The 22,265-nt window shown below is 45.5% G+C and overlaps 1 protein-coding gene across 1 annotated transcript in view; it reads left to right on the forward strand.

Moving 5' to 3' along the window:
* MAD1L1 (mitotic arrest deficient 1 like 1) overlaps window positions 1–22,265 on the forward strand; it is a 377,764-nt gene that overhangs the window by 194,872 nt on the left and 160,627 nt on the right. Inside the window, exons 14-15 of the mRNA XM_084271156.1 lie at window positions 12,918–13,006; window positions 21,512–21,602. Of these exons, the coding sequence (XP_084127282.1) occupies window positions 12,918–13,006; window positions 21,512–21,602 (180 nt within the window). The remainder of the gene's footprint in view (window positions 1–12,917; window positions 13,007–21,511; window positions 21,603–22,265) is intronic.

The following is a 22,265-nucleotide window of genomic DNA, read 5'->3' on the forward strand; positions in this document are numbered from 1 at the left end:
ACAAATCAAGCTCTTTCAGTCTTGTCTTAAAACAGGCTCTTCTGTCTCCTCATGAACCCTGCAGCTTTCTTTACATCTCTTCCCCTTTTTCTGTGTCTCCTTTGAAGACCAGAGCAGCCACATCATTCCAGCCAATGTTCCAGCAGCAATTTGAACAGAGGAATCTTCTACCAGAGCTCCTAGTACAGGCAGATACCTCTGTCCAGGAGGTAGCCCAAGTCTTCCATTGCAAAATCCCCTTACCCATTTCCACTACCACATGGCGCTGATATTCATCCCACGATGGATTCATCCACCTCTTTGTCCTCCTCTCGAGTGTCTGACAGGTGCAGACTCGGTTTGTCAGGGAGGTTCTGGCTGTTGTGAATTTTTCTTGGTTTAAATGTTTTTGTCATGTGTCTGAGATGTCTTTTCCTCTACCATGAGGCTTTATTTCGGCTATTTAAGTTTTGTTGCTGGTTTGTTCTGTATACACTACACAGTTTCTCTGTTGTTCTTCATTTTATTGCATGGTCCTGATAATTTTCAAACCCCATTTGTTGGAACAAGGAGGGTGAGTGCACAGGAGTCATCAACCCCTTGTTTCAACTTTTCTCCCTGGGTTTTTACAGCAGAGTTTTGGTTCTTCAGGTAGAGTAATCCTTGGCACAGAGGGATGGGAGTACTCAGAGCCACTTTTCCCTTCTCCTTTCCCTAGCTGAGAGCTCTCTCTCAGTGCTTGTTGCAAGCAACTCCATTTAAATTAGCCCCCGCTCTTCCCCGTGGTGTAGGAACACAGTGAGCTCTGAGGAACAGAGGGGGTTTATTTTCCCTCTGTCTTAGTGTAGGGAATGATGGATGGCCTTGGATGCTGCATACTCCCTCTTGGAAAATTCACGTTCAACATGTGGCAACATCAGAAGCATCTATTGCAGGGCACTGCTGGCAGAGTAAAGCGTGGTGGAAGCTTTGGGATCCTGGTAGGTGAGAGCTGACAAACTGCCTGTAGACCGGAGGGGTGATGGGTACGCTACACTTCGGCATGCTAATATCTCAATGCTGTTTTAATTAGGTTAGAAGAAGAGACTCAGTGAGTCAATTCCTGTGGTTTAGCCCTGTTTTAAAAATCTAGCCAGGCACATGGGATCAAATAGTACATTGCCTTCAAATTAAAAAGAAATAAACGGTCTGTTTAAAAGTCCCATTACACAAATGAACCTGCTGTTGGATCCATTAACGGGAAGGTTTTATGGAACGCTGCAACACCGCTTGGTTTCAGCAGGACTGGTTTCATTTTCTCACTGAAGGCAATAACAGCTGACATGGGGTTAGGGCTTCCACCAGGAGGAAACGCAGCTGCCAGAACCAGAGAGCTGCCTCATGGCTGCTCCTCCATCTGGGCTTCCCATGAGACAAGTAGAGCTGGATTGCGAAGAAGATAGCCTGACCCAAAATGGAACAGCAGTTCAAGCTCAGGTGGGATGCACAGACAGTGATCTTATTCTCAGCCCATCATTTGGAGAGGCCTCCGTGCTACAGATATACCTGGAAAACCCGAGCAGGACTGACAAAAGCCTTGGGTGGCTTTTTGGTGGAGAGGATGATAGTGAGTGCTCTGCTTTTCAACTCAGTGATCAGCTCTCACCTTTGCATTGCAGGATTGGAAGTGGAACAAGGACTGGGGAGGGAGAAGGGGATCAGGATTTTTTCCCTTCAGTTGTAGAGCAGAGGAGAAGGGTGGATGGTTTTCCTGCACAGAGGACACTGTGGTGCTGTGATTTGAGCAGCCCTGTTGTCAGTGTTGCTGTTGTCACTGCGAAATCTGAGTTATACTGAGTTAGTCAGTAAAATAAAATGAGTGGGGCAGGGATATTATCAGAGGCATTGAGGTACAAAAGGCATAATTAATATGGATTGTGCTTTTCCAGGCTACATTCAACTTCGCAGTCTGTAAGAAGTTTATGGGCTACATCAACCATGTGTGGTTCAATTTAGCTGCACTACAATTCCCTGGAGGGTGCAGAGGCTCTCTGCTTTGTTCAGCACTTGAGATATAGGGGGAAATCCCACGCACCTCGAGGTTTTTGGTGATTTCTGCTCCTTTTTTTCCTGTCTTGCCTACAAGGCAGGTTGGAGAAGCTATAGAAGGAACATGTGCTTTCAGTGCATTCCTGAGTGGGAAAGGCTTGATCTGTTGAACACTCATGTGCAGATGGGACAAAGTAGTCATTAATCTCCATCTTACTTGTAGCAAGGATGGGAGAGTGTTTTCTTCCTTCTTTCACGGTCCTGGGAAGGTGTACCTGCATCAGAAGAGGAGCATCCTGAGACATCCGATCTGAGAAGGGCAATTCTGTAAGCACAGTTTATCCTGAGGGAGAATGAGAACATCTCTAGCTATGGGATCTAAGGGGGCACTGAGGGCATGTGCCTGCAGATCAAAGGTTGCTGGGTACTCTTCTTCTTGCCCAGGGCTGACTTTGTGTCTACAAAGAGGGATATGAAGGCTTAAAACCCCATGAAGTTTCAAGACTGTCTTAAGTCCTTGCACTGACAGCCTAATCAGCTCACTGTGTTGTTTGTTTGCTTTCGATCTTTTTGTGTCTCAATGCCCATAGAAGACCTTGTTCCCAGTGGTTTTTGCCTTTGGCTGTTGGATGCTGGGGTATGTAGTTGTGGTGTCAGGCAGGGGTCTCTCCAGGGCAGCTGAGTCCTCCAGCAGGACCTGTAAAACCTAATTTATCCACTGAGACGAGAAGATCATAGAGCAGAATTTTTCCTATGACCTCTTGGTAAATAATGAATGGCAGTGCCCTGCCTCTTTGGAATCGCTTAATTGAGGCTGACAACTCTTTGTTGTAGTACAGGATCTAGCTTGTCAGGAGAATTTTAACTTATTTATGAATATTTCATTAACCTCTAAAGACTGGCTGTATAAAATGGAGCTCCTGCCAGGCCCTGTCCTGTTGATGCTGTATTGAGTGCTAATGTCACCCGCTGCACATCTATTACACCTTCCCTCCCCTCCGAGCTGGACCTCAGAGCTTATTGTTGGTGGCAGCAGGAACATGTTCACCAGAGGTTAAAATGCCAGGTTTCTGCTTTGGCACCAGAGCTGAACATGTGGAATTTGAGAAGGAATTGCTTTTTGCTGTTCGTGCTGTGATTGCTTGCTGACAAGTGAAGGGGACTGCAGGCATAATCCCCAGAGGCTGAAATGGGCAGAGCGGTCTTGGCAGGGCCCTGTAACCTTTAATTTTTGGCACGAGGAAGGAGATTTCCCATTTCTTAAGCATGAAAGGCCCGCTGCTTCTTGTTGCAGGAGGGCCTCAGCTTGGGTCGTTTAGCTAGAAAACCTTCAATCTGCTCTTCTCAGCCTGTTCTTTGGGAAAAGGTTTGGGGAACAAGACTCCTTTGGAGCATCTGCCACTTCCTTGGAGGCAGCTGGGAGGCACTGTCAAGAGCCGCTGCTTTCCCATAGCTGCATCCCCTGTGCCATCCTCCTGTTTCCCAACTTGGGGAGTTCAGAAAGCACCTTGAGCATGAAAGCCCCCACTCACCCTCCCTCTCTCTGCCAAGATGTGCCAGGAAACAGTGCTCCCAGCTGTAGCGAGCTGCAAAATTGGGCTGGAGATGCAGTGAGAGCGAGAGAGCTGTTCTTAAGAGCATGTTGAAGTACAGGCTTGTACAACTTGGTTGTTCCATCTGAGTCGGAGCAAGAGGATTAAGTTCAATTTTCAAGTCTAGCACTTGGTGAAGGCTCCTTTGCTCTCTTACAGTATTAAGCAGAGATTGATTGCACTGTATTCATGTTAGGAGACAAAGGAACCAAAATGGGTGTTAGATTCCTCTTTCTTTTCCCCTTTGATCTTCCTGGGTGGTCGGTAAAAGGCATAGATTCTGCTCTGACTGTTTATTATGTGATGATTTTTCAACCAGAAAACTGATGGGGGAGGTGAGAGGTGGGATTACAAGCTACCTACTAATGAGAATTGAATGCTCCACAAACTCCTCGAGGGTGTATGTTCAGGAAACAAACCATATCCAAACTTTGTAGGGAAGCGGCATGCCACCTTTGCAGACTTTATTTATTTATTTATGTATTTCTTTGCCCGTGAATTAAAGCTGGTAGAAGACTTGTGTCTAGCCAAAGTGCCTCCTCCTGCATGAAGGAAGCGACCTGTGTGATGCTCTTCTGACATCTCCGCTGTGCCGGTTGCTGTGGCCACGCTGGATGGGGTTGCAGCACATTCAGTCTGACACCTTGAGAGGTTCCCTAAAGAGACCGTTCCTCTGTGTTGTGCTGTTCTAACCAGGAGTAATGGGAAGGAGGTGTCAGCCATTTAAGGCTAATTACTCCGGAGTTTCCTTCTCTCAGTGGACACCAGCTGTTTTGTTCTCCCTGATGGGAGGAGCTTTCAGTAGTAATTAAAGGCAACAGTCATCTACATGCTGGTGAAAGTGGTGGAGCGAGGCTGATAACAGCAGAGAGCCTCTGAGCTGAATGAACGTGAAATTAGGTGATCCTTCTTCAAAATGAGCTGTTAGAGCAACCAGAGGGTTTTTCGGAGCCATCGGGGCTTTCTCCCATGGTGCGGTGGGGGTGAGGTCTCTGGGAGATTTCTCTCCATGGTAGTGGTGAGGTCTCTGGGAGCATGGACTGGACAGGGCAAGGTGGGGAGGAAGGGATTCCTCATCTGCTCCTTCCTCTGGAAGCGAGAGCTGGAATGCGTAATTATACTTGAATAAACCTGGGGTTTAAATTAACATCTCCGGTTCCCTTGCTCAGCAGGTCTCTCACACAGGATATTTGCTCCTCTTCCTCTCCAGCTTCCCAGTCTGGCTCACCTTGAGCTCTGAGCTAGCCCCTTCCTGCTGTGAAGGGACCAGTAGTGATTATTCCCAAAGTGTCACAGTCTTCACCCATCCCAGGCTAACGGAAAGAGAAGAATACAGTGTGAAGGGGGCAACAAAGCTCAAGAAAGACCTCTCGAAACCATCCCACATTGGTCCCTGCATGGTGACTGGTGTTGCATGTTGCTTGCTGTCGGCATAGAGTCCATGCTAGGGAGCTGGGCAGTTGCCTTCAGACCTGCTGCAGCATCAGCTGAGCATCTGCTCTCCAAAGAGAGGAAGACAGACCACTTCCAGGGCTGGGGTAAGGGTTTGTGGATAAAAAGGGCCCCAAGTGTTACCCTGCAAGAGTCAGCTGGGGCATCCAGGCTGGGCAGTGCTGCGGGGTTTTTCACTCCCCCATTGAGATCCCAAGCCATGGTCCTTTGTGCGGTGCTGCAGAATGTCTGTACTGGTACAGTCTCCTGTTCAGCCAGCAGCCCTATTTGCTCTAGATTAAAAAGCAAGAGAGAAAATAGCTCTTTTCCTGATTTTTTTTCCCCCTCTAAAGTATTCTGGACAAGAGTATTTGAAATGTTTGTTCTGAACACAGGTTAAGCACTTCCAACGAGGTATCATTGCTCATCACCGATTATCTGCTGTTTCACAGGGCTCTGTGGTTCTGCTGGGGCAGGATGTGGAGATGAGCAAAGGGAGGTGGGTGAGCTGGGAGGGTTGGCATCCAGCAACTTTGGGCTGTGAGAAGGGACTTAAACAGGGGTGGGGGCTGAGTCCTGGGGCAAAGGTGTGAAAGGTGAAGGTTTGGGGCAGAAGGTGGGATGTGAGCACCTGAGCCTGTTGGCTGGGCTGTGCAGGATATGACATTCTTCACATGCTGGGCTCATGGTTGGTGCTGCTTGTACCAGAGCATGGTCATTTTGGGACCCCTGTTGTGTTGGCCTTCTTTTGCAGAAGACAGCTGTTTCCTGGGACACCCTATGGCATTGTATTATATATGGAAACCGTAGGGCAACTGGTTGAAACTGGGTGCCTGGGCATTCGTCCTCCTCAGCTGGTGGCAGCAGCGCTGTGTTCCTTTGCAGCAGAGCTGAATTTGGCTCACTGAGCTCAACTGGAGTTTCACCAAGTTGTGCTTGTGCAGCACAATGTAGAGGGGAGGTGTTGGAAGAGAAGCTGTGGGCTGCCTGCAGATTGGGAATCAGAGGGGAGAGAGGTGAAAGCTCGTTAGGGCTCCCTTGGGATAGATGAATTAGTTAATGACTATGCTGTGCTTTGAAAATGCAAATGCTGTGTCAGAGCTAAGTCTGATTATAATAATCAATCTTCCTTTTGAGAGGGTGCTGGAGATGGGGAAGGGGGGGAGCGGGATGAGACTGGGGCTGAATTTTTAGATGGTGGATCTGAGTTTCTCCGCTGTCATTAAGGAAACCTGACATCACCCAAGAGGTCGGCGGGACTTGGGAGAGTCGAAAGGTGAATTGGGGAGTAACGGTCCTTGTGAGCACCTTGTCGGGCTGAAGATAATTCTGTCATTTTGTTCCTTACCGTTGTCCTGCCTGGAAAGGGAGGGGTTGGTGTCTGCTCCCATGCACGAGCTACCCCTGCTAATAGGAAAGACAGAAACTGCCTCATAAGCAGGATCCTCCGGGGACGGGGGGAGAGAGGAGGGTGGCTGCCGCAGACGTCCAGCGGTGACAGCTCCTTCTCCCTTGGCACTTGATTCGTTTGTAGCAAGCGTTCCTAGTAATTACGCCTCTTAATTTAGGAGAGCGAGTGGGAGAAAGGAATATAAATTTGTGTATTAACTTTAGAGATTGGAAATAGGGCAAGCGAACCTTCTCTCTGGGAGATTATATTTGGAAATGAAATAGAATGACATTCGGTATAAACTTGAAAAATTGCTCTCTTTTTACTGCAACAGGAGGAGAAAAGCCACAATCCAGCCGGTACTGGCGAGAAGCAGGAGTCAGCATATGTCCGTTCCGTTCCCCAGTCCATGTGGTTCTACAATAATATGTATGCATGAGTATGTTTTTTAGGAAACTCTTTGCTGGAAGGTTGCTTCCAGCCCTGTCTTCTCAGTGATAAAAGCACACCAAGTTTGTTACAGCTTGGGTAACCCAGAGAGACTGGCATCTCCCATCCTCTGATCCAGCTAGTCTGTCTTGAAAGGGGAAAAAAACCCACTTTCTTTTTTTTTTTCTGCTTCAACCAAGTGGGAAATAGGTAGTTCCAACCCACTTCTTACTGAATATCTGATTTTCTTTGGCTTTATTGCTTTTGTTTCACTGGAGCATCAAGGATTAATTTTCCTAAGAAAATCCACTGACTAATCCTGGGCTGCTCAGCCTGTGTCTAAATGGCAAGTTAGTATTTTGCTTTGCTGATATGATCCTAGTTCTTTGAAGGATCATCAGATCACTGAGAAACCTGGTGGGGCTTAGTTCTCCCCATGTGTGCTTCTCTGCAGATGTTTTAGGGGAACAGCCCTTCAGAAAACCATCGGGCTGGGCATGGGGAGAGGTCATTCTGCTTTTGCTGATCCATGGAAACTCTCAACGACCTTGTAGTACTGCTGGACATCCAAATTAAATCCAGTGGTGTTCGTGTAGGTTTGATTTCTGTCCTGGTGCCAGATTTGTAAGCTTGAAGGCAACGGGAGGTCACCAAGCTTGCCATGCTGCTCTGTGGGAGGAGAAGCAAACAAGATCCTTAGTCACTGCTACCTCTGGAGAGGAGCACAAGTAGCATCGCCAGAATAAGTGGCATATCAAGCTCCTGAGGAACCATCCTTTGCCTGTTTTCAGACCTCAGTGTCTGGGTCATACTCCAGGTCCCATTCCTCTGTTCTTGTCTATTCGAGTGTAAGCTCTTCTTTTCCAAGTCTGCTTGGTTTTCATCCATTTAAATATGTATGTATTTAAATAGCTTCTTGAATTGTGTTGAGACTTGTAGCCCAACACAACCTCTCAATTCACCTTTCCACGCTGGCTCCACGCAATTCCGTTCCTATTTATCTCATGCCTTTTAAAATCAGCTCTTTTGCTGAGGAAGGCCTTTCAAAGGATGTTGCATCAGCCCATTGTTAAATAAACCTTTAGACATTTATAATGGATTCAGCATTTCCTCCTTTTTACAGTTCCAAGAATGCTGAATGACGTGCAGACACATTTCATCAGGATAAGATTGCTGTATCAGCCCCTCACTAAAATGCACTCATTATTCAAATAATAACTGTATGTCTCCAGCATGTGTTCTGTGAAATACGTGTACATGATGTGGGCGAAGAAACCAACCCCCTTTTTTTTCCCCATACACAAATCCTAACTTTGCTAAAGTGAGTTGAAATACTTTAGATTTTGAGTCCTTTGCTACCCAAAACAAGCCACCTGAGCAGGGATTTGCTCATTATTTTGGGCAGCATGTTAAAATTTGCAGGAATTTGTAAATGTGGTTTGTGGGGGACCAATTGCACATGGAGTTGAAGTCCATTGGGAAGTCTGGGGTGTGGGCAGTTGGATGCTCTGGAGAGGATTGTCTTCCTGAACACTGAAGCCCACTGGAATCAATGGGAGGACCAGCAGGTCTGTGGCATTGTGTGAGGTCAGAGTACTTGTTTTGGAGGGAATGAATATGGGTCAGAAATGACAAATGCCAGAAACAAGCCAAGAAAATCAGCTTTCTAAAGTAAAGTTTTGTTTCTTCTAGCTGTCAGGAGATGAATTTATAATTTTATTTTTCTCCTGTCATCTCATATATCTTTAAATAATTCCTACAGAAGAGAGAACCAGCAAGGAACATATTTCTTCCGCTGGTGTGGGTGTTTGCTATGTCATTAACACTTGGGGGAGAACCACCATCTTGAGATCCTGTCCAGGCAGGTTTAAAAGTAAGGCTGAAAGAAGGATGAGATTTCATTTAATTAAATGCTAGATGAAAATCCATCCATGTTCTTCCTTCCTCTCTCAGTTTGGAAATAATGATGACAGCACTTGCTTTGCAAGAAGTATTGGCGTTCCGTCATGTGTGGTACTCTGGACGTTGCAGAATGATTCTGTATATGGGATGTGTCCTGATCACATTCTATTGGGAGCAATAAAGCTGAACTGAAATTCATGCTTATGAAGTGAAGGGAAGTAGAAAAGGCTTAGGATAAACGGCATCATTTTAGGCTGAGAGCCAGAGGCTCCGGTGTGTTCTGAAAACATCACGTAGTCAAAATGTTAAGTTCCTTTCATGTGTTTTATACACAAGTCATGGACTCTGCCATCACTTGCTATTCTGCCTCTTCTAGTGTCATAAAAACCTTGGGTAACTTAAAAAAATATTAAAATAATAGCTTGGTTTCTTTCAAGTTCCTAATGTGTCCTAGACAGTGGGGCTATTGCTGGGGGTCTGATCCTGGGCGATATTAAACCCTGAAGCTCCTGCAGAAGTTGTAGGTACTGAGAGGATTCTCATAGAGTTCTCAGGAGAAGAGATGCAATGCTGCATTTTGGGACAATATACTCTCTCTGCTCTCAGTGCTAGTTAAAAGAGTCAGGTCAACATAAAAGGGAGCTAAAGGATCCAAGCCTGACCCAGGGCACTTGGTGCTGAGCGGGGAAATAGAGCAGTGAGCTGTAATTTGAGCGGCCCTTTTCCCCTCTCTGCTGGGTAATGTCTGCTGCTAGTTTAATGTATTCAAAGTAATAAAAGTTTAACTCAGCCAGTTATATGAAATTATTGATAAAAATTGGAAGAGTTTAGAGAGGAATATTGAGTTAGCCCAAAAAAGCAGAAGATGCCTGCTGAAAGCAGCATCTGGTGAGCAGGAGAGACAAGGGCTGGCAATTAATTGAGGAAAAGGGATGTGATGGGAATTAGACAGAGAACACAGCGAGGCTTTTCCTCTCCTCATCCCTTCTTGAGGCCATTCTTCGCCACTGGTACAGAGAGGACAAGTGGACAGGAAGGGACGAACTGCCACCACAGTGAGCCGCGTTGTGCTTATCAGTGGAGCTGTCCTGAGAGGCTCTGTCAGAGCGAATGATCTCAGTAACCTCCTCACCTCTCACGCTTGCATGCAGCGCTGAAAATTATGTACAGCGTGGGTTTGTATTTCTCCTGTTCCCACCTTCCTGTGACTTACTTTCCTCATTCAGTTCTGCTGCTCCTTTCTCTGCTCTCTGCTTTGTCCCCACTGCATCGTGTGCAGAACTGCAGGCGAAGGAGCCGCATCAGGTCAACATCCAAAGCAACATTACACTGGGGCATGTGCCAAGTCTGACCTGAGGCTGGTGAGCTCCTGTTCTGCTTGGATTGTCCAGCAGGCAAATCTGCAAGTAACAGGAAGGTTTGAGAAATGGATTCCTTATTTTTTTAAAATTTTTTTTGCTGTTCTCTTCATTCTGGTTTCATGAAGGCCTATTTGCCTGCACTGTGCTGCCTTCAGAAACCAGATTTGGATCCCAGCAGTAAGCCACTCCATCTTATCTCAACTAACTTCCATTTTGCCCAGGAAAAGACATAAATAACATTTTTAGCATCTTATGTGAGATCGGCAGGCAGGGATGTCTTCATCACTGAAAGCCCAATAATTAAAGGAAATAAGCAGCATATTTTGAATGAAATATTTAATACCTTAATTGTTTTACTTTCTTTTTTCTATAAACAATTAGTGAGGTTTTAATGACAGCAGTTTACTGTGCCGCAGAGCTGTGTTTTGGCCCAAACCTGGGACTCTGCAGCAGTTTTAATCCCAGCTCCGGGCAGCACGTCCGTGTCAACATTTAACTGCTCGAGCCAGTTGCATCTGTAACGTTATCGCTGTGCCCTTCTCTCCCTTCTCACCTCAGGCACAGCAGATTTTCAGTTCAGGTAGTTTTGGTGCTTGAAAATTGGGAGGACTCAGAAATGACATAAAATGCCCTTAGAGTCCCTGTGCCCTTCCCTCCTCGTTCTCCTTCAGCGACTTATTCTTAGAAACCCAGCAGAACCTCATTACGCCGCTGCTGAGCGTACCTGGCACTAATTTGTCACCGCTGCGGACCGGGCAAGACCTGTGCTGGTGCTTTTCCACGGCAACATTCCCATGAGCATGTGTGGTGCATTCACTCTCCTGTCTCCATTTCCCATTACACACTCCATTTTTCCCTCCTCTCTATGCAGCCAACACCAGAGACCCCAGATCACAACAGCAGATTACTCGCTTACCCCCTCTGTCCCCTCTTCTCCCTCGAGAAGGTGGCTGTGATTTATCTGCTCCTGTGGGTGAGCAGGTGGCAGTTGGACTCAAGGCTGAGCCCGCTTAGCCTATGATAAATAACATATTTACCAGCCCTTCCATCTTCAGATGCTGTCCACACGCAGTCCAGAAAGCAGCACAGAACTCATGATAGCAAACACATCACATCCAGGCTTCAGCAGACGTGGGGAACGGGGAGGGGAGTGCTTTCCTGCTAGGAGGAGGCTGGAATTGAAGCCCGTTCCTCGTCCCAGTACCTTTTATTCACATTCCTGGAATTATCTGGCGTGCTTCCTTTATCCCCAGCCATCTGTGATGGGCTGAGCTGGGAGAGATAAGCTCAGTAATCAGAAAATTGAGGGAAGCATTTCTGGCTGTGATAATCTTATCAGGCAGCTAATATACATTAACATTTGTACAGCCTGATGATGCAGGTGGGCCTTTGCTTATTTTTTCTTCTTGGATGCCTCTTGACAGGCAGGGAAAGAGTGCAGGGCTTTGGGATGCTGGGGGGGGAAATTTGGCTAAAACCTCTTTTTTCAGATTCTCTCTTCTGCTCTGTCCCTGTGGCATCAGAGAGGGGAGGGAGAATAATCCAACCAGCCTTTTCCTGCCCTTTCCTGCTAACAGTGCTGCCATGCTCTGCCTTCTGTGGTAAGGATGGGAGGGCAAAGAGGCACTATGTCAAAATTTCCATTCTGGCTGAGCAGTATGACTGCATGTGTCAATATGCTCCTCTGCCTTGTAAAATTGGGGAGTTTCCACCAGCTCTCTGTCTTTACAAGAGCTTTGCTGTCACGGTGTGATTTTGCTCTACAAGTTGAAGGTGTTATTAATGGATTCTTTCCCTGAAGCACTGAGCTCTCTGTGGTCAGAAGTTTTGCATCTATAATTAAGGCTGGTGTGCTTATTGTTCTCCTCCTGAGTGAAAAATACAGTTCCTGTCAGGAGATTTATTAGGTGAATTACTCACCAAGTGCTGAAAGACAGATGACAAAAGGAAATCCAGAGTCTCAAGGATGAGCAGGAAGGAGATCTGATCTGGAAGAAGGTGCTGGAGCAAAGGTTTGAGGTAGTTCGTCTCTGCTTATGCTTCGTAATGAGTATTTTTTAGGATGAAGTAGTAACATGTGTACTTTATCACTCTATGCACCGTCGTGATAGCTGAATTAGAGATACAGATTCCCACACGTGAGGGAGCCTGGGAATGGCAGAGTTGGGGTAAGAAGTCTCTGTGTTTGTAGAGTTTTTGAAGCACTTTATTGTGAGTTCCTTCCCAAACAAGGCCAGAGGCAGGAAGTATTCTTGATTGTTTGTTTGTTCGTTCCGCCAGAGTTACCTGAGCAGCTAGAAGAGTATATTGGAAAGTGCTGGAAATATTCCCCAGTGTTTTTGATTCGGTGTGTGTGCCTCAGAGTTGTCTTGGACAAGGCAGCATAAGCCTGTGGTTCATTTCTTCTGGGGAAGAATGGAAGCTAAATGAGGTTGAACTGTCAATACTGAATCTCGGGTACCAGTGAGCTCCTAATACCACACAGATAATTCTCTGCATCCCATTATCCACGGAGGACAGGTTGAGTAGATATCTGAAAGAGAAACAGAAGCTTTGCTTAGAAACAGTGAACTTTCTGTGCCTCATCTACCTTGGAGAAAACCTTGGGGAAGGCAAAAGGGTTTGCAGAGGGAAAAGCAGGGTTAACTGAGGGTTTGACATTCAACACATGAAGAGCTGTGCTTCACATCCATATCCTGAGAGAGGTCTGATCTGTAAAGAGCTTTGTGGTCATTTCCTTTTGCTGTTCTTGTGTGCCCCTTGTTTAGTACTGGAGGATCTAATGCCTTTCTTTGTCTTCTGCAGCTGGAGGTGGAGATGAAGGCCCTGAAGTCCCAGGACTGCACAACTGAGCAGAGTACCGTCATCACCAAGGAGGAGGTTGACATGCTCAGGTAGGCAAAGCAGTGGGAAGGCTAAGATTCACCTCTCTTCAGTGGAACTACTGAGAAGGGAAATGCCCAGGGTGGTGGCACTGCCTGCTCTGGTTATTGCCATCTCATATTGCACCAGGGACAGGACCTTACTATGCTGCATGGCATGAAAAAGCGTACATGTATGGGCTGTCTACATACAGAGGCTGCCACTACCCAGGGACCAGTGTGGTAGCTTTGCTCAGAACATCGTTTCCTTATATTTCTGAAGCAGGGTGCTCTCTTCCTGAATGCACTTTTTATTTTCCCACCAGCTTTTATAAGTATGAGAGATCCATGAAGCATTAACAGAAAGCCTCAGCCCTCGATCTTCCCTGCATTTTTATACTCCATAAGCTTTTCTATCTTTTTTTGGGAGGCAGCAGGCTCTTTTCCTTTAGTGTTTGGGGGCTCTTGCTTTCAGTCCATTCATAAGACTGGCTCCTGCATCACTATTCCCCCTGTTGACCTTCTTTCCTGTGGAAAAAGCATCGCTGTTTGTTTCTTATTTTGACCAAATCTCACTTGTAAGTACAGGATCTGTTGGCGTGTGTGTGTGGTGAGGTTTAGAATCCAGCTTTTGTAATACTGATGTGCATGTAGCACTGGAGATAAAAGAGGGATGTTTCCCCTCGTGCATTGCTGCAGATGGCAGAGGGGTACCTGTTGTGATTCAGTGAAAGGGAAGTTACAAAACAGCATTTCAGCAGAGGATACACGAGCGTTTACAAAAGCTACAGTGAAGCTAGACAACCTTTCCATGTATTTATTAAAGCATTTACAGCTTCCATGCCAAAGCAGGTGACACAGTAAATACTGAGCACAGAAAGGTTCATCTGTTTCCGAATGTTTAATAAAGTTCCTTTTACTTAAGCTGAGCATATCAGATCTTGACAGGCTGTGGTTTTTCTTCTCAGCTGATGTAAGACTTTGGCTGGAGTTTCCACTTCTTAATTCTTTTATATTTGCAGCTCCATCTCTGTAAAGTGTTACTGCCTCACAGGACTGAAAGCAGGATTTTGCAGTGAGCAGAATCTTGTGGAAAGCAGAAATTACTGGCCTGTACGTTATGACTTTGCTCTTGTGCTTTGCCTCTGGAGCTTTTTTACGGCTTTGAAAGGAGAGGGGAGGTGTTTGAAAATAACACATGTTCAGTTAAGCTATTCCAATATGTTTTAGGGCTGTACACCTCGTCCTAGGGACTCAATGCTATAGCTCCCTCAAGGTGGTGTGGTGGCTCTGGACACCCAAGGCATACATCTCCTTTCTTTTGTTCGATTGCATGTTTGAGTTCTGGTAGAGGATAGTATGCTGTGACTTCCCCTTTTCAGGGGAATAAACCTGTCTCCATCTGCTTTTGCATGCTGTGGATGTTTGACCTGAGCTCATTCAGCTTTTTCCTTTGCTAAGGCACTCTAGACCCCCCGAAACCTGATGTTTATAGTGCTGCAGGAGTATTCAGCACCTCCTTGGCAACATTAAACCCGTCATTCCTGATTAATAATATGCCTCTATATCAGTAAAGCCAGCATCCTGCTTGCTGTCTTCTGGGAGCTGAAGGTTTTCAGAGTATTTCTACAGTACCTCCTCAGTCTGTCCCTCCCTGGGCTGGCATGAGCTGCAGCAACCTTTCATGTAAGAGATGTTCAGTCTCTTTATTTTTGCCTCCAAGACTCATTATTTGGTGTTTATCTTCACTCAACAGAATTTGCCATCTATTAAGTGTGCAGCTTCAGGGACAGAGTGTGCAGGGGGGGGAAAAGCTGGATTGCCATGTAGTTCAGGACCACTTCCTATTGCAGAAGGCTCTTGGCAGAGGGGACAGAGATGTCTGGCTCTGCCCTAAATTAAAATCTATTTCCCAGGCAGGGGCAGATGGAGCTTGCAAGTACCTTCTTGTTAAAGGATTGTGGTGGTTGATTCTGCTCAAAGGTAGCCCTAAAGTCCCCTAGATAATGTTTTTCTTTCTTTTTTTTTTTTTTTTAAAGAATTTCTTTGACTACTAATCTCATCCCTCTCCTCCTTTCATGAAACTGTGTCAGACCTTCCACACAAGGTATGACAGGAACGCAGGCCTGTTCCCAGTAACGCGGTGGGTGGTATGTGCTGTTCTCCAGTGATGAGCTGTTTGAGTGAAGAGGCTAAGCCTCTGCAGTTGTTTCATGGTGATATTTTTGTGTTCTTTTCCATTCTGGTACCACATGCTCCCGAGGCTATGGACGCACAGAGACCAGAGTCCCAGGATCTAATTCCAGGCTGTTTTTTTTCTGTTCCTTTTTACTGAACCGCTTTTTGTTCTTCTGGCTGATTTAAATGCTTGTCCCAGGCCTTGATGCTAGTCATGTAACTACAGAGCTGTTCCAAAAAGCATGGATTTGTTCGGTTTTAATCACCCTTTTCACTGCTCAGCTCTAACAATAAATGACTTAGTGGAAAGTGTTGTTCTTCTGCTGGAGCACTGGTGAGCTGGTCCCTGCTCTGTTCTCCTTGCTGCTGGTTCCTGCTGCTGCTCCAGGCATCGTCTTGGGCTCTCAAACACTCCATGCAACACTGTAGACTCAACTCCATAACGATGTTTTTCTTGTGCTCCTAGACTTGAGCAGTCAAAGGATGTGGTTGGACCTTGTTCTGTGATTTCTGTTGTTTTCTGGGCATTGGACAAGAAACTGGGTCAGGCTCTTTGTTCACAGAAGAAGCTCATTTGAGAAGGAGCACAAGGTAAATCACTAGGCTTTTGGGGTTCAGGAATAATGTGCTGTGGTCCGTGCCTAAACTCTCCTGATGGCTCAGCTGGATGTGTCCCCTGCAGCAGAGGTGAACTGGGTAGCTGCTGTTAAAGAACAGATGTTTGGAGGAGAACAGGGATTAGTATGTGAAAGCAGTGGGTCTCCTGTGGTCGTCCTTCTCCTGTGTCCTCGTGGGCCTCAACAGGGACCGGTTTACGCAATGTTATGTCTCTGCTGAGGAAGACTGAGCACCATCAGCTCCACTGTTACTCCTTCCTTCTACGGAGTGCTGGGAGAAATTAGTTCTGTCAGGAGATGGGGAAGAATGCAAACTTTCAAACTGGAATGTGGAGTGAGAACCGCCGCAGCTTTGCGAGGGAGTTGTTTCCATTTCTGTCCTTTATTGTGGTCTTTGAAATCCCATTAACCTACAGTATGATGTGGTTGCTCTTCTGGGCTGAGTCCAGCCTCTCCAGTTAGCTGCTGTCAGGAAGGAATGTGAAAAGGAGAGGAAAACCATCAGAAGGCAGCAAGGGGAGTCTGCAGAGCAGGAACAGACTGTGAGTCTCCAGGCGTTTCCATATACACCCTGTGGTTAGAAACAAACTCCTGAAAACAAAAGCAGGAGAGACATAAATGTGGGGGAAAAGAAAAAAATCCATATTAATCCTTTGAATCTGTATTCACCTCCTGTGAGTGAATGAGAACTTTTAAAAACCCAGCTTTTGTCTCATTTTTCTTTAGTGTGGAAAGTAAATTTCCAGCGAGAAACTTGAAAGTCTTTATCAGTTTTTCCTCCTCCTCTGGAGAACAAAGTGCTCTTTCGCCAGACCTTTTATAACTTTAAATGTGAAACTCTCTCCTGGCATCATCGTTTCTGAAGAGACAATAAAAGCTGGTGCTAATGCTGTCATTTCTCAGGCTTCTTGCTGCTCCCTCTGAAATCGTATTTGTTTATATTCTGGGGATCTTATGAAAAGGAAAAGCAGTCAAACTGGTGAGTTCGTGCACCGTTGGGGTAGAGCAGAGCAGAGAGCGTTGGAGGCATTAGCACCTTTGAGAGGGGAGGTGATAACTGTGCAGAAGCTCACTCCGTATTTCAGAACCTATAAATAAAAGTAATATATTTAAAAAGAACTTCACTGAAGACTTAAGTGGCATCAGCTGAAGGACCTTTTCAGCTGGAACAAATCTGAACTTTCTCTTTCTGCTGTCAAACTGCAACCCCAGTAAATCCTAAATGTTTTCTGTGGATTTAGTGACTGGGTAGAGTTACAGTAATTCAAAAGAAATTCATGTCCTTGCCAATGCCTATTAGTCACACTTGCTGGAATTCTGTCTGCTCTGCTCCTAACACCATCTCAATGCCATCTGGATCCCTTAATAGCGTCTTCCCAACACATACATTTTCTGCTCCATTCAGTAGTTTCCTGCTCAGCAATAGCTTTTCCACATGGCCATGTCCTCTTCGCAGATGGGGCCTCTGTGAGACATGTCCTCGCCGGCGATACCCACGCTGCTCCACAGGCAATCACATAACACATCCAAGAACATTAAAAATGAATAAAAGGAAGATAGAGGGGTGATGGTGGAGAGTTGTTGCTGGTTAACTCTGCTGAAAAAGCCCTGGGCTGAGAGAGGCTTTTGGAAGTGCCTCGGTGCTGTTGGAAATCAAACAGATTCTCCCCTTTTCCTTTCTAAAGGAGGATCAGCCTGGCGTTTCTCTCCGGCAGCCGTTGCTCACCACCTAAGCACGTTGGAAAGGCTGAGTGCACGCGGTGGGATGTCTCCTGATTCTCACAAGTGTCATTTCAGGAGACCCATGGCTGTAATTTTAATTTTTTTCTTGCTGCTGCTTCTGCTGTGGGACAGGGAAACGTGTGAGAGAGGCAAGATAAAGCTCAGTTTTCGAAAGTGGGAAAAGCCACAAGTCTGAGCAAATGCCAGTGAATCTGTATTCCTGTGTTCAATTTGATCTTGTGGAAACCTGTGAAAATGGCTTCAATTTACCTTGTGCCTGTGGAGCCTCCGACTCTGGGTTCTGTTACCCGTATCTGATGCAGAAAAAGTGTTTCAGAAATACAAAGAGACCTTTGCCGGAGATTAAATATTTTCATGTTTTCAAACCCTTGTGTGGAGAAGCTGGTAAGTTTTCCAGGAACTAATCTGAATGATTTTTCCCTGTATCACAGAACTTGAGAGCAGCCTCAGTGTTTCAGAAAGAAACTGATGTTTCTTCCTTCCTTATGCCGCAAGGCTCCTTTTAAAACGGGCAGCAACATCCATCCTGGGCCCAACATTAAGTTGATAGATGGCTTTGCTGTACCCAGATGTTTCTGAACTCTGGGTTCTTTGTGGTTCTCACGTGAATTTATCTTGGATTGTTCTCCTTCCCTCAAAGTAACTCCCATATGTAACAAGTTGAGGCATGCAAATCCATGATAAAACAGCATCGAGTACCTTGTGCTGCTGTTCCTGGAGCACAAGGCACCTGCAGACCAAGGCTGCCTTTGTTAGTGTCAGTGCATCCAACAGCAATACACAGTTGGCCCTGTACCTGAATTTACGTAAATGAAAAGATTTAAGTGCCAAGCAAGTAAATATTTTTCAATATTTGACTGCTGTATCTTAACCACCAGCTGCAGATGCTTTGCTGTGTTTATATATAGATAGGATTTCCCTTGCTTCTCTCTCTTCGCCATTGGGAAGAGTTCCCTAGGGCTGGAAAGCAAAGCTAAAATAGCACAAACTGTTTGCTAATGGTTCTTAATGCTTTCCCACTGGAGATCCAGGACACTTCACAGTGTTAAAAATAGGTTAGAAGAGAGAGAAGTAGTGAAAGCACTAGTCCGGCCTAAAAACCTCTCTGGTACAGAGAGGTTGCAGCAACGTTCCTGGTCTTCAGTGCAGAGGAAGCAGAAAGATTTGCTTTTGAAGGGAGCTGGGATGCAGGGAAGGAGCTGGCACCTATGGGATGAGCCCAAGGGTGAGCTCCTGGGGAGAGGCAGGGAGCTTCAGCCCTGCTTGCAGGCACCCTCCTGCTTGCTGCCACTCACCAAATACACGGGCCAGGTATGTCCACTGCCCCACTGCGAGCACCTCGGGCTTCAAATCGCTGCTCTTGCTTCGGTGAGGCATGAAGGGCATGGAGAAATTATTAAATCTTAAAACTGCAGGTGGAATAGCACAAAAATATAATGACTTGAAGCCACCCTTCTTACAGCTCGCTTGTGCCTCGGATCTTTGTGAAGTGTTCAGTGGTGACTGCTGTGAATGATTTTTAAAGGGCATCCGAGAGGCCTGAGCTTAAACCTCCACCTGGAGAGATGCTCTGCGGGCAGATAACGGCAACGTCACAGCTTGTTTGGGAGGCTGGATGGGGAGAAATTTGTTCTAAATTAAAATTCAGCATGTCAGGACTGGAGGAAGTGGTGATGAGAGAGTCCTGTGTCTGGCTCTGACCTTTCAGTAGCTGCTGCACTGTTGTTCCTCAGAGAAAAACATTCTTGTGGCCTGCTCTGCAATCCATTTAGAAACATGCCTTTAAAAGCATTAATTCCATTTTGAATTTCCATTTTTTCCGACCTTTTCAGTCTCCTGCTTCTTCAGCATCCTCCATCCCCACTAGCTTTGTGTCTCTTCTGGAAATTATTGATGATCTTTTTTAATGGCCCAGACAATGCTAAAAGCCATTCCTCGGCATTTTAGAAGCTTCCAAGAGTGGAAAAGAAAGAAGATACTTTATAATATCTGAAAATTACCAGCAGAGGTCGGGCTTACAAATAATTTAAGCAATTCTAGCTGCATATTTATAAGGGAGACATTTCTGTGCTGAACATGTTGCAGATCAACCAGCTTGTCTGGAAAAGTTTGTAACTCTTGCCCTGTGAATAGGAGAGATGATGACTTGGTTGTACCTGAAATTTCACTTGCATAATTTTGGGATATTGGCAGATGGGGACATTGTTTATTGTCACGGTGGGAGGATTTTCAGCTTAATTTAGGTCATTTAAAAGTGAGTATTATTAAGCAAGATAATGAATTTTTTAAAAACGTTCTGGAAAAGGATCCTGAGAAAATTGAAGGCAGAGAACAGTATTAATATGCATTAGTTGCACAGTTAATCCCAGGAAGTTCACATGCAAAAGATGAGGTTCTTGAAGGAGCCTTATGGTTTTTGTACTTGGTACTTCAGTGCAAGCAGCAAAACCTGTTGCACTGAACGTTTTATAGCAATATCACCTGCCTTTGATAGAGTGCTCTGAAGGATTCAACAGTCGTTTGGCTAAGGCCGATGCAGTTGATACAATATATTTGACCTTTCAAAAAGCTTTGAGCCAAAGGTCACAAAGAAACTTTACTCTGATGGAGTAAAAAAGAAGAGTCTTTGTTGGATGAATATGAATATAAACTTCACAGGGTTGTGGCTGTCTCCATGTACTGTCTGCAGGGATGGCTGGTGCTGGAGTACCGTGGATAGGGCAGAGCTGCTGGGGTACCTTGCTAGAAGGTTCTCCTAGCTTCTAGTGCCTTGTCTCACAGATTTCATGAGCCACAGATAATATAATGCCTTTCTACCTTTGTAAAGCTTGATGTCTTTTTCTTCCATCAGTTTGCTTATGTAATACAAGGTTAAAAGATGGAAAATGGAAGAATAAACGTTGTTTTCACAATCCTGAGGGTTTCCTGCTAGGTCCTAGAATGGGTTTTTGTTGGGAACTTGTTGTCCAACATAAAGAGGAGTTTGTGAGTAGTGACGTGACAGAATTTGAGATAATATGAAATTATTCAGCTGATCAGACTGCTCAGGGTCTCAACAGAATCATACGATGCTGCTCGAGATGGGAAATCTCTGTCCACAACTGCAAAGAGCATGCACGTAAGAAAAGGTGCCTTTGCTTTTACTCCCTCAATTGTGGGCTCCAAATGAGCTGTTACCACTCAAGAAGGGGATCTTCTGTTATTGTGGGGGGTCTTCTAAAACTACCAGGTAAATGCTTAGTAGCTGAAAAGACAAGTAGAATATGAGTTGTTTCTAGAAAAGGTGCTGGGAACAAACCAGAAAGGCTCATTGCACTGCTGGACACACCTGAGTGCTGGTTGTAGTTCTAGCTTTTCTCATCCAAAAATGCCATGTCAAACTTGAAGAAGAGCAAGGAGGGGGCTATAAAGTTGATCAGAAATATGGAAAATGCTTAAAAGAGAAAAGACTAAATGGAGATTCTCCAGGAAATAGTAGAGGAGACCTGTGGAGCGGGATAGAGAGGGGAGTAGGGTACAATTATTCACAACTTTTTATAGCAGAACTAACAGGCACTCAGTGAAATAATCACATGTGAAGTAGAAATCAAAATGAGCTAATTTTTCATACAGCACATAATTAAATTGGAGAACTTACTGCCAAGCAGTATTGAGAAGGCCAAAAAGATAAATCAGATCAAAAAGATTTGATGCACTCGTGGAGATGTTAGTTTTTGGTGGTTATTAAACGTGATGGTCTCGACTCAGCCCCTGGTTCAGGAAATAGCTATGTTGGATATGCTTTATATTCAAACTGTGTGCTTTTAATAGACTTTTTAAAATTATATTTTCATCATACAGACTTGTATCTTTTACTCATGTTTTAACTGCCTCAGCAGCATAGTTTGTGACACCAATGCAGGAACAGTCTGATAATGTTTGTGACATCATGTTTTACTTCATTATTTGCGGTGGGACTGTGCAGGGACACAGCATCTGTTAACTTTCTGTTCTTCTCCAGGGTGAAAATTGAGGAGCTGGAAGCAGAACGCAGCAAGCTGGAAGAGGAGAACAGATCTCTGGGAATCAAACTGGAGAAGCTCACTCTGCAGGTAGGAAACGCAGAAGTTCAGGGCAGCTGCGGAACTGGGTGTCTTCCATTCATGTAGCCGTCCGAACAGACGTGCCACAAGGCTTCCAGCACGAACTTCACTCCCCTCTGAGGTGTTTGTGAACTGCCTCATCACACCAGCGTCTCTCACCATGTTACTGGAGTGTTTTGGTGTCAGATGCAGTCACACATATGCAGTTGTCTGTTTCAATGCCTGTGCCCAGAACCTTTTCTTCTCAAAGCCTTAAAAACTCTTCCATCTTAAATAACTCCACTACCATAAGTTGTCTGTGTCCAAATTCATTTGACACAAAGGAGGAGTGAAGACAGGGCTTTAAGACCACAGAGATGATAGGAAAATTTAAGCTCCATTTGTGCCAGAAGGCTCCAGTGCTAGCAGCAGTGGAGATGGAGACTGCTAGTTTGTGGTCTCAATAGGTAGTTTTCCAAACCAGGAAGCATCAGTGCTGTTGAGAAAATGACACGGCAGCATCTCCAGATCATAGACACGGAGAGGCAGAAGATGTGGAGTTGGAAGGACCATGGGCTGTGTTTCTTTTTCTGTGCTGCTGTTGGTGCTTTGCCTTTTCCTGAAGTCATGCTGTCCTGTGTGGCAGAAGGTCTTAAGCTTGTCACTGATCTGGGTAGATCAGTGAAGTCTCAC

The sequence above is a fragment of the Gallinula chloropus genome (genome assembly GCF_964237585.1).
Source record: "Gallinula chloropus genome assembly, chromosome: 15".
Lineage (NCBI taxonomy): Eukaryota > Metazoa > Chordata > Aves > Gruiformes > Rallidae > Gallinula > Gallinula chloropus.